Raw genomic sequence first — 11,242 nt, forward strand, 5'->3', positions numbered from 1 at the left:
ATTTGTCTCACCGAAAAAATAACCAAATTAACAACAACGATGTCTTGGGAGCAGATAAAATCCAAAATATCCATTCCCATATTCCTAGTCATCGCAGCAGCCATGTACTGGGCGGATTTGAGCTTGAATAAATGTTGAGGATCAATGGAGCAGATAAAAAATGTGAGTGGCACCGAACGCATCTCGAATTAATCCCGGCGATCTGTAAAATATTTACCTCGATGAACTATATAGGAAGAGGAGAAAGAGCTCCGGCGAACGATGGAGAGTGGGAAAGTCATGTTCGAGATACCGGTAAATCTGAATATCGATCAGAAACTTAAATCGTCGATAGCACTCCGAGGGGCTTCTGGGGATCATCCGGACAGGAGTGATGAGATGTATGAAAAAAAATTCAATAGAAAAACCTAACGCTTTCTCAATAAAAAATTTTTATTGAATGATTCTATTTCTTTTTGCGTCAATTCTATAAAAAAAATCTGTAACGCCTCTCGCGTTTTTAAATAGATATTTGTCTACAGAAAAACGTCCATAGATGTTGATTTTTTTAAAACAATTCTTGAACATAATTGTTCCATTTTTTTTCTTGAAGTCAGTAGCGAAGCGGTAAGCCGGGTCAAGTCGATTTTGACTATTGGCCGGCTTTTGACGAATACCTAGGGATCTAAAAGAGATAGGAAAATTTTGGTCAAGACCTTTTTTGTAGAGCGAATTGAAGGTTATAACAAAGGTTATGAAAAAAATTTTGTCATCTCTCTTAGATTCCGAGATATTCATCAACAACTGAGCAAAAGTCAAAATCGACTTAACCTAGTTTAACATTTACTGAATTTTGATTATGAGAAACAAATGAAAATACCGGAGAACATCTCTCTATATAATTAAAAATAGGGGGCGTTCAGATAAGATTTTTGTCAGCTCAACGTCGGCCAACGGTCGGCCGAATGTTGGCTCAAGGTCGGCCGGACGATTCCTCCAGATAAAACTGTTATACAACAGATTTAAAATATTTCTAGGAGTTCCTTACTTTATTTTAACTCAAAAATTTATTGATCTTGAATAAATTCAACTGTAAATTACCTGTGTAAAGTTACAATTCAATATTGAGAAAAAATAGGTGATATTAGGGGGGATGGAGGGAAGATAGGAAAAGGGGGGTAACACATTCATAATAATTTTAAATGGTTATATAGAAACCCTTCATGTAAGACCCATGCATAACAATGAATCGAGTCTCCTTAAAAAGATTAAAATAATACTATAAAATAAAACAAAATCAATTCTTTCGGACTCGAACAGTCGCGGGGGGAGGGGGAGCGAGCGAGACGGCGCAGCCCTCTAATAAATAAAGAGATAAATAAATGAATGAATGAATGAATAAAAAAATGGCAAAAAAAAACAGAATTGTTTAATAGAATTCTAATAAGACAGATAAAATTCGTATAGAGTTCCAATAAAAATTCAATGGAATTTCTTCAAAAAATGCGAAATTTTTCAATAATTTTTGTTATGTGTGGGCCTAGTGCCTCTTTGCGAGGAGAATCCACGAAGATTGAAGAATTAGCGAAGAAATCCTCTTCGATTTTTACAAGAACCTCTGCAAAACCATCGAAACAAAGACTGGGAGATGTCGGACAGTACGACGAGGAGACTCTCAAGGAAATCGAGGCGCGAAGGAAGACAATATTCGCTTCTCGCAGTGATTTGTCCCGGGTGTCATCAGTATTCTTCAAGGCAATGAAAAAAGCAAATGAGAAAGGGTTGAAAAGTCGAAATTCTAGTCAACCGAGTGCGGAACTGTCCAGAAAATCCAGCAGCCGATTGCGACTGTCCGACAACATTCCCGTGAGGAGCATGATCCTGGAAATACCCCGAAGGGTGGACCTGAACCCGGAAGAGGCGGACGCGTATGGAGACGTCATTGAGAGGGTTCTGAATCAGCTAGAGTTGATAAGGTACAGAATCCCCGCGGAGGTTGATGAGCGGTGGGACGAGGATGATCAGGATTTTGACGAGAAGTATGATGTGCCGGAAGAGCCGGCGTACAGCCTACGAGAGTATCTGGGCCTGCCCCCGCTGATCCCGATTGCGGCCGAGAAACTGCAGAGGGATAGGTGCACGAATAATTTTTTTCGGTTTTTTTATTCCGAAGTGCACAAATGGGAATTCTATAGAAATTTTTTTTTCAATTTTTCTGGATGAATTTTTCTCTTCTAAGAGGTCCATGTACAGATACATTTCAGAGGAAAATCTAGAGAATTCGCTGGACAATTCTATTGGATGACTATTGAACTTTCTATAGGAATAATGTCCATGAATCTTCTATAGAGTTTTTGTATAAAATTTCCCTATAGAAAAATTATATCGAATTTATTTGAGGACTTCTGTAAAAAAGAAGTCTATAGAAATTCTGTAGAAATATTCTACACATTTTTTTTCGGTAGAACTCCTCAAATTTTCTAATGCTTTGTGTTTAGTTTTCTTTAATGAAAAGAGGAAAAAAGAGTGGAAAAAACTGGGCAAACTCATATCAACGAATTCCTATAGAAAATGTGTCAATAGAAGAAGTTGTATTGAAAGATGAAATTTCAGTGATTTTTTCTATAAAATAGTTTCTATTCTAAATTTTCTATAATAATGCGCAGTAAAGCGAAAAAATTCTTCACTAGAATGGGCCAAAAACTGGTAGAATTTTCTATTGAATTCTTGAAGTGTCTGGATTAAAAATTAAAGCTGACTTTTGTTCCAGTTTCATAGTAATTTCATTTCGTCTTCCTTATTTCCTTTTTCTTCAAATGTTCCGGGGGGAGGGCTCAGCCCCCCTCCTTCTTTCTTCGATAGAATCGGCCACAATCTGGTAGAATTTGCTATCGAATTCTCGAGGTATCTAAATTTAAAATTAAAACTAAAACTAAAATTTAAACTGTCTGGGAGAGGGGCTAGCCCCCCCCCCACATACAGGGTCACATTTTCCACTTTTCTGGTTCGTCTTCTCCTCTAAAACGTGCATAAATCTTAAAATAATAAAAAAAATCCTGGTTGGCTGTATCGCTGATTTAGCCGTAAGTTTTGCGTGGATACGTCTATATTACGTAGATACTCGGGAAATTAAAAAATTAAACAGTCTTAAGGGAACACTTTTTAATGTGTGAGAACTGCGTGAGAATGTTTGTTTACATGTACAGTAGGACTGGCGAGATTGTTCCACTGAGAGGAGTATGGGACAATGAGAGCTCGATGAATAACCTACAATTCCCAGTGGAACTCTTTCGCCAGTTCTACTGTATCTCTGTTCTACTCATCACCACGTGAAACGTGCTATAAAACGTCGTTTCAACCCAAGTCCACGTTTAATGACAGTCGGTAAAGTGAACTCCGTACTTATCGACTTAGTTTCCCTATACGCCAACAGACAGCGTTAGTAAATATCTACCTATGCACAAAATGTCCCTCAAAACGAAAACGATAGACGTATCCACGTCAAAAACTGACTTCATGCAATAATTTCTCCCATTTCCAGAACATACATCTACAACGTCTTAAAGGAGATGCTGGATGAGCTGAGGGAGTACCGTCGATACGACCGCCTGGAGTATGAGATAGAAAAAATAGCGAAAACCACAGAGAACGAGCATAATTTAGAAGTCAATCACGAAATCTGGACGGAGCAAGTGGATCAACTCGTCGCATTAATCGAATCCGAGAGACTCGACAGTGAAATTGAGGTGAGAAAATGGATCAGCGGAGTGCATGAGTCAGCCGCGGACATAGACGACGCCATTTTCCTGAGTAAATCAAAACTGGGATACGTCAGAGGATGGGAGAGCGTGCGATTGGAGGGTCAGAGGTTGCGGCTGGAGATGCAGGAGCAGAATTTCCAGGATCAGCTGAGCGATTACGATCGCAAGGAGGGGGCGGAGGAAGTCGTGTCGGAGGAGCTCAGGGCATACTTGCAGCAGGAAATCAACAAGATGGAGGCGGCTTACGGGAAATGGATGACTCTGTTCAATGACGAGATCGATCAGCTCGACGAGGAGATCGAGTACAAGAAGCAGGATATTGAGGAGGCTGAGAGGCAGCTGGAGAGGAACACGAAATTATCGAGAGAGCGACAGGAGTTCATTGATGACTGCGTCACGCGGAGGAAGGTTATGGCGGAGGAGAAGGCGTACTGGGATGCGATCCATCGCGCAGCCGCAGTCATTCAGGCCCTGTGGAGGGGGTGTATGGTGAGGCGACAATTGGGACCTTATCGAGGCCTCCGAAAGGCTCTGAAGAAGCGGAAGAAGATGGCGGCGAAGAGGAGGAAGAAAATGGAAGCTCGGCGTAGAAGGATGGAGGAGAAGAAGGCAGCCGAAGAGGCCAAGAAACGGAAATAAATTATGTGTGGGAGTAAATATAAAGAAATTTGAGAAATGGTTATATTCTTCTATAATATTGCACCGATCGTGATGATAAATATAAGAAAATAAAAATTAAGCGAGTTGTTATCAATTTTTTTTCCCGGTCCTTTCCGCCAATAATTTGTTTTATCAATTATACAGTCAGTTTAAGTGAAATGAAAATCGCAGTATAAGAAATGGGAAACTCGATACGAATTCCTACGAAAATAATACGTAAGACCAGTCTGAAGGCCCTCGGGCGATGGCCAGTCGCAAGTTTCTTGCGACGAATTCCGTTAAAAATAAATAAAAATAATACGTGAGGAAAATAGTCAACATCTTTGTCCAGTTACACACAAATATTGTGGTTACACCAACTTGACATGGAATTTCATTTAAACATTCTTATCACGAAAATGTTATCACTCTCCTCATAGCTCCACCAATACTTATCTCAATCCTTCTGCTTACTCTACGCCTTTGCATTGTCCGAGAGAGGGTCAAGCCAGGCAAACATGATCATTGCCCGGCGTTACCTATACACTCGCACTGTGTTCTCGACATGATAATCCGTACAAGTATAAGAGGACGGGTTTCATTATCTCATTAGGTAGTATCGTCGTGCGTTCAGCAAATACCACACGGTCATGTTCGGACGCATACTGTGCGCCTTCATTGCAATCTCTTGTTTCTTGGTGATTGTCCAGGCTGGGGTGTTCACGAGGAATTTAGAGGCAGCGCGAAGCTGTGGTTATGAAGTGATTTTATTTTCAACGGATATTTTCATTGTCGCGGAATTATTCTGTTTTTTTTTCATGCGGTTTTTTTCACTGGTTTTAGGGATGCCCGAAACCTGATCCGAAGAAACTTAATATCCACTTGGTAGCACATACACATGACGATGTTGGATGGTTGAAAACGGTTGATCAATATTTCTTCGGAGGTGAGGAATATTTTGAAATTCAATTCAGCGTTTTTACGCGAGAGGAAATATTTCTTCTAACAACTTTGCGGATTCTACAGAAAATTCTATTAGATTTCTGTTGAAGTTGTTTTGAAAATCTAATAGAAATTTTTTACAGAAAAAATGAGTGGAATTTCATGTTTCTATACATTTTCTTTACGAATGTCTCGATCAAGTTTTTTTGATCTTTTTTTTTTCTATTTTTGGGTCGATATGTATATCCTCTCGGGTTTTTACATTTTCTTCCCTTCCCTATCTGCGTTACCATGGGCCGACGTACTTTATCCCCAACTGCACCCCATTCGGGATTGGACTGTCAGGGAAACCATGGAAAACCTCAGTCATGCAGCCGGCCGATAATGCAGAGATTCCACTGTGTCCATTGGTCACACTGACTCAATGGGCACAGTGAGAAAATAATCAAGAAAATTTAACCAAAAATTTAACAAAGGCCGAAGAAATTTTCAAAACAAATCGAATGCGAACATTTTTTTCAATAGCACATTTTCCATTAAAAATTTCTACCAAAAAACGTGTAGATAATTTTCTATCGAATTCGCTAGTTTTGCCTATAAAATTGTTTTGTCAGTTTAATAATCGAAATTGCGGTTGACTACAAATATCCAATATCTGCGGACTAATTCACGAGATTTAGAACGTCAATATTTACAGACAGCCCATCTGACCTTGAACCTCGACTCTCGTCAATTTTCTAAATTCTCAACTCATCAATATTATTAATTCTTTCGTTTGCTGACTCATTAATATTTTCCGGTAACTCATCAAGGACGAAATAACATTCAAAAGGCAGGCGTGGAGTATATTCTCGATACAGTGGTAGACGCGCTGCGAAAGGACCCTGAAAGGAGGTAAATACCATCGGCTAATTAACTTCCATCGAAGACAATTATACATTTTATTCCATACATGAAATATATTTATCTATATTTTATTTTTCAACAATTTTGTTGTTTTTCATTTTCTCTCTACTTTCATGGATTTCTTTTTTTGGGGTATATTTTTCCGACGCTCATCAGATATTCCACATAATTACGGATTAATTTCTCAGATTCATCTACGTGGAGACTGCATTCTTATGGAAGTGGTGGCTGCGGCAGAATGATAAAATCCGCGAGGAGGTGAAGACTTTCATCAATGAAGGGAGACTGGAGATCATCGGAGGAGCGTGGAGTATGAATGACGAAGCCACAACTCATTATCACTCTATTATTGATCAATCCACTTGGGGATTCAGGTGAGCACTCGAGTTTTATTTTTTTATTTCCTGTTTTCTCAACGTCACCTCATATATTCCACTATTTATATTAATTCGAAGCTTCATCATGTTGCTTTTTTGGGAATAATAACATCATTTATATTTTTTATTCACTATTTTTTCATATTCACTTTTATTCTAAAAACTTCAGAATAAATTTAATAAATATAAACTTATTTATATCTATTTTATTCATCCATATGTATACTCTCTCGGGTCATTACATTTTTGTTCCCTTCCCTTAAATATTAAATCCCAGATAGAAATATTGAGTACAATAACGTGTTACAAACAATATTGAGTAATCACAAGAAAACATAAATGCCATAGGGGCTGTTCTAATAACTAGATACAAAATTTTCGTTTCGACTAGTATCAATTACAACGTAACTTACAATTAAGTAGTCTTACCTAAACTTATTTATATTTATTCCTTCTTAACTCATCAAATCAATTTGATCTTAGCTTTGATCTGTTGCACTTAAAGAAAAAAGGGAAAAAAGAAGCTATTTGTATCACCCACTTTAATTTCTCGGTCTTAACGAAGATTGATAATTGCAGACGCTTGAACGATACATTTGGAACATGCGCTCGTCCGAAAATTGGCTGGCAGATAGATCCTTTCGGCCACTCACGCGAGCAAGCCTCCCTATTCGCTCAATTTGGATTTGACGGAATGTTCTTCGGACGTCTTGATTGGCAGGACAAGACGAAACGAATGTCCGAGAAATCCGCGGAATACATATGGAAAGCAAGCTCCAGTCTAGGTGATAGGCCCTTCGAAAATACTTTCGAAATGTTCCGCATTCTAAATTGTCATTGAAAGATGATTAAAAGTTATTCTATTCGGCTCTTCGTGACATCGAAATGTTAATGCTGTTCTTTCAGGCAAGAGTGCGGAGCTTTTTTCAGTCGCTCTCTTCAATAATTACAGTCCACCTCCTGGATTTTGCTTCGACATCCTGTGTCAGGACGAGCCATTGATCGATGATCCAAAGAGTCCCGATTACAACATCAAATCGAAGGTATCTTTCCGCCTTTTCATCTCCAATTATGAAAATTGTTGTTGTGTGGACTGTGCTTGCGTTTTGAATTCGTAATTTGTTCATGGGATACGCATAACTGTCGCCCAAATATGTGTGAAAGTGGAAAGATTAATTTAGAAAAACATTGAAAATCCATGGAATTGACACAAAATTTTTCCTCTCCAGCTCAAATCCTTTTACGATTACGTACTGGAGCAAGGAAGGCATTACAAATCGAATAACATAATTCTCACAATGGGCGGTGATTTCACGTATCAGCTGGCTGAACAGTATTTCGTAAACTTGGATAGACTGATAAGGTACGAAATATCGATGTTCTCACTACTGATTAGACTCAACAGGTGCCGATACCCATTGAACAAATTACAAAGATTCAAAAGACAACAATTCCCCCGATTTTTCATGATTAAAAATAAGCTCTCATCCCAAAATGGGGATTATCTTCAACAGGTGGCTCTGTTCTTGGCCTTCTGTCAGGTTCAAGCGAAGGCTTATGCCACAAATAATGTCATTCTTACTATGGGAGAAGACTTTAATTATCAAGACGCCCATATGTGGTTTACTAATCTGGATAAATTGATCAGGTAATTAATTTCTGGAATCTTTATAATGAGTGAAAATGGATCTGCAGGCCTTATTATGCCGGTGGCGCTAGCATCCACTTCTCCATAGTTCGATAAGCAGATGCGCGCGCATCCATTAGGTTAAATCATGACGTCATGAAACGTTGATGTTATGAAATTTAATGAAAGAAATGAATTTTTTGACGGACGTAGTAGACTATTCCTTTTACATTTGCCAGCAATTCGGACCCTCTAATTTTCCTTCATCACGGCATATATTTATTATTAAAAAAAAAAATTCATCAATATCTTGTTTTGATGAATTAATCGGGTAATGGATTTTTTGAATCTTCATAATGAGTGAAAATGGGTCTGTAAGGCCTTGATAATTAATATTCTACTCTTGGAGGCCGTTTTCTTATCATGACATGCCGCTGGCGCTAGCATCCACTTCTCTATATTTCGATAAGCAGATGCGCGCGCATCCATTAGGTTAAATCATGATGTCATGACGTCACATATTTATTCTTCGTAAAAAAAAATCGTCAATATCTTGGCTTCCACTAAGGAAAATTTCCATCATTATCACAGATACACAAACAAAATCTACGGCGACAAAGCGAACGTCTTCTACTCCACGCCGTCCTGCTACCTGAAATCGGTGAACGAAGCCGGGAAGACCTTTCCCACCAAGACCGACGACCTCTTTCCCTACAGCAGCGACCCCCATGCCTTCTGGACGGGCTACTTCACCTCGCGCCCCACCCTGAAGTACTTCGAGCGTCTCGGCAACAACTTCCTGCAGATCGTCAAGCAGCTGGCAGTCCTGACGAACGCCGGCGACAGCAAAGACTTGGAACTCTTCCGAGAAGCGATGGGAGTGATGCAGCATCACGATGCGGTGACCGGAACGGAGAAGCAGCAGGTCGCGGACGATTACGCGCGTCTCCTAACCGACGCCATAGTCCGCGGTGAGAAGATCGTCTCGACAACGATCGGCAAGCTCTCGATCAGAGGCAAGCCGTCAGCTGCCCGGGACTTCAAGTCCTGTCTTTTGCTGAACGTGAGCTCTTGCCAACCGATCGAAGACTCCAAGACCTTCACCGTGACTTTGTACAACCCCAGAAGTCATCCGGTGTCGACCTACGTCCGCATTCCGGTGAAGGGAGCTGGCTACATCGTCAAAGACTACATCGGAACGGAAATAGTGACGCAGTTGATTCCAGTCCCGGCTCCTGTGTCGCAAGCCCCTGGACGGACGAGCAAAGCCACCAGAGAACTGGTGTTCAGGGCTCTGGAGATCCCGCCCCTCGGCTACCAATCCTTCTTCATAACCGAGAAGGATGGCGACGACAGCTACGACGAGATCACTCGTCCCGAAAACGTCTCCTCCATCGGAGGCGATCTCTACGACATCTCCGTTGACGACGCTGGTGACGTCCACGTGCAGTGGAAGAACATGGACCTGCGGGTCGTCCAGTCCTTCAAGTACTATCAAGGCGCCAAAGGAAACAACTCGGAGTTCAAGAACAGGGCATCTGGGGCGTACATCTTCCGGCCAAACAGCTCGCTGGTCCATGACTTCAGCTACTCTGGCTTCCATAAGTTCTACAAAGGACCTCTCGTCGAGGAGTTGCATCTGATCGTCAACAGTTACGTCAGCCAAGTCGTCAGGATTTACAACGGGGAGGACAAGATCGAGTTCGACTGGGTCGCAGGACCCATTTCTGTGGATGATTCTATCGGAAAAGAAATTGTGAGCAAGTTCTCGAGTAATTTGGAGTCGAAGGGAGTGTTTTTTACGGATAGCAATGGACGGGAAATGTTGAAGAGGGTCAGGGACTTCAGGCCTACGTGGACGCTTAATCTGAGTGAACCTGTCGCTGGGAACTACTACCCGGTGACGGCGAAGATCTCGTTGAGGGATGATGCCAAGCAGTTGAGGATGAGTGTTCTGAATGACAGGGCGCAGGGCGGCAGCAGCATGAAGGACGGAGAGCTGGAGGTCATGATACACAGGCGACTGCTGAATGATGATGCTTTTGGGGTCAACGAGGCTCTGAATGAGCAGGCCTTTGGGAAGGGCCTTGTCGCCAGGGGTGTGCATTATCTCGTTGGCAGCAGCTTGAAGGATCTCGATGCTGCGGCCTCCAAGGAGAAGTCCCTTGCCTTGTCACTGGCCCTGAAACCTTGGGTGCTGGTCACTCCGGTGGAGAATTTAACCTTCGAGCAGTGGCAGAGCAATTACATCATGCAGGTGAGAGGACTCAGGAAGAGGCTGCCCCCGAATATCCACATACTGACGCTTGAACCGTGGAAGGAGGATCAGGTTCTTTTGAGGCTAGAGCATCTGTATGAAATCGGCGAGGCTGCGCAGATGTCGCAACCAGCGGAGGTCAACATAGCCGATCTCTTTATGGATTTCGATGTCGTCGAGGTCAGGGAAACCACCCTCGGCGGGAACCAGTGGATTGAGGACAAACGGCGTCTTCAGTGGTCCAGTGAGACTAACGAAGGCTCTCCGGATTTAGGAAATTCTAGGCCACAAGTGAGGATTCTAGATGGCGCTGTTAATGTCTTGCTGAAGCCCATGGAAATTCGAACCTTCATTGTTAGTTTTAAATCTCTTCCTAGTTCTTGAAAGGGAGGAGATGATTATGAGTGTTTTTTTATCATTATGGATAATTGAAGAAAGCGCGCATTATTTACTTGCGCGAGTGGAGAATCACGAAATATTGAATTATAAATAAAAATTTTGATGTTTCTTTACATTTTTTTGTATTCAGCTGTGCATTCTTTCCCCCAATAATTAATTAATAAGGTTACGCAGGGTATTAAGAGGCTTCGGGAGTGAGAAAAAAATACTAAAGTCCGAGGAAAACTTTGCGCCACGAATTCTCAGCCAAAAAGGGATGGAAAAATCTGAGAGATGAATTAAAAATTTTTTTCATTTTATAGAAACCGGATGAAGTGAGTTGAAGGTGATCTGAAGAGGATAAATAATTTGAGTA

The 11,242-nt window shown here is 41.2% G+C and overlaps 2 protein-coding genes across 3 annotated transcripts; both read left to right on the forward strand.

Annotated features, from left to right (window-relative positions):
- Window positions 1–37: 37 nt before the first annotated feature.
- Window positions 38–4,379, forward strand: LOC107043726 (dynein regulatory complex protein 9). Its single transcript, XM_015265325.1, has 4 exons — window positions 38–162; window positions 235–380; window positions 1,524–2,114; window positions 3,521–4,379. Exons 1-4 carry the CDS (start codon window positions 145–147, stop codon window positions 4,377–4,379), a joined length of 1,614 nt encoding a protein of 537 aa, XP_015120811.1. The 5' UTR covers window positions 38–144.
- A 564-nt stretch (window positions 4,380–4,943) lies between these two features.
- Window positions 4,944–11,000, forward strand: LOC107043900 (lysosomal alpha-mannosidase). 2 transcript variants are annotated; one of them, XM_015265596.1, is made up of 8 exons: window positions 4,944–5,140; window positions 5,223–5,325; window positions 6,134–6,215; window positions 6,416–6,601; window positions 7,184–7,389; window positions 7,511–7,647; window positions 7,834–7,967; window positions 8,823–11,000. In XM_015265596.1, the coding sequence occupies exons 1-8, from the start codon at window positions 5,030–5,032 to the stop codon at window positions 10,870–10,872; spliced, it is 3,009 nt and encodes a 1,002-aa protein (XP_015121082.1). In that variant the 5' UTR covers window positions 4,944–5,029; the 3' UTR covers window positions 10,873–11,000. The 2 variants fall into 2 exon arrangements, with proteins under 2 accessions (XP_015121082.1, XP_015121072.1); XM_015265586.1 differs by lacking the exon at window positions 7,834–7,967 and adding an exon at window positions 8,119–8,252.
- The last annotated feature ends 242 nt before the right edge of the window (window positions 11,001–11,242 follow it).

This window comes from Diachasma alloeum, unplaced genomic scaffold (assembly GCF_001412515.2).
Source record: "Diachasma alloeum isolate Michigan unplaced genomic scaffold, Dall2.0 Dall_scaffold_00180, whole genome shotgun sequence".
Taxonomy (NCBI): domain Eukaryota; kingdom Metazoa; phylum Arthropoda; class Insecta; order Hymenoptera; family Braconidae; genus Diachasma; species Diachasma alloeum.

Excerpts from the sequence above, each read along its gene's own strand:
- LOC107043726 (XM_015265325.1), top strand. Across the intron at positions 381-1,523 it reads CCGGACAGGAGTGATGAGAT|TGCCTCTTTGCGAGGAGAAT; the intron begins GTATGAAAAAAA and ends GTGTGGGCCTAG. Across the intron at positions 2,115-3,520 it reads GAGAAACTGCAGAGGGATAG|AACATACATCTACAACGTCT; the intron begins GTGCACGAATAA and ends TCCCATTTCCAG.
- LOC107043900 (XM_015265596.1), top strand. The coding sequence starts at position 5,030 with ATGTTCGGACGCATACTGTGCGCCTTCATTGCAATCTCTTGTTTCTTG. Across the intron at positions 5,326-6,133 it reads TGATCAATATTTCTTCGGAG|GACGAAATAACATTCAAAAG; the intron begins GTGAGGAATATT and ends TAACTCATCAAG. Across the intron at positions 7,390-7,510 it reads GAAAGCAAGCTCCAGTCTAG|GCAAGAGTGCGGAGCTTTTT; the intron begins GTGATAGGCCCT and ends CTGTTCTTTCAG.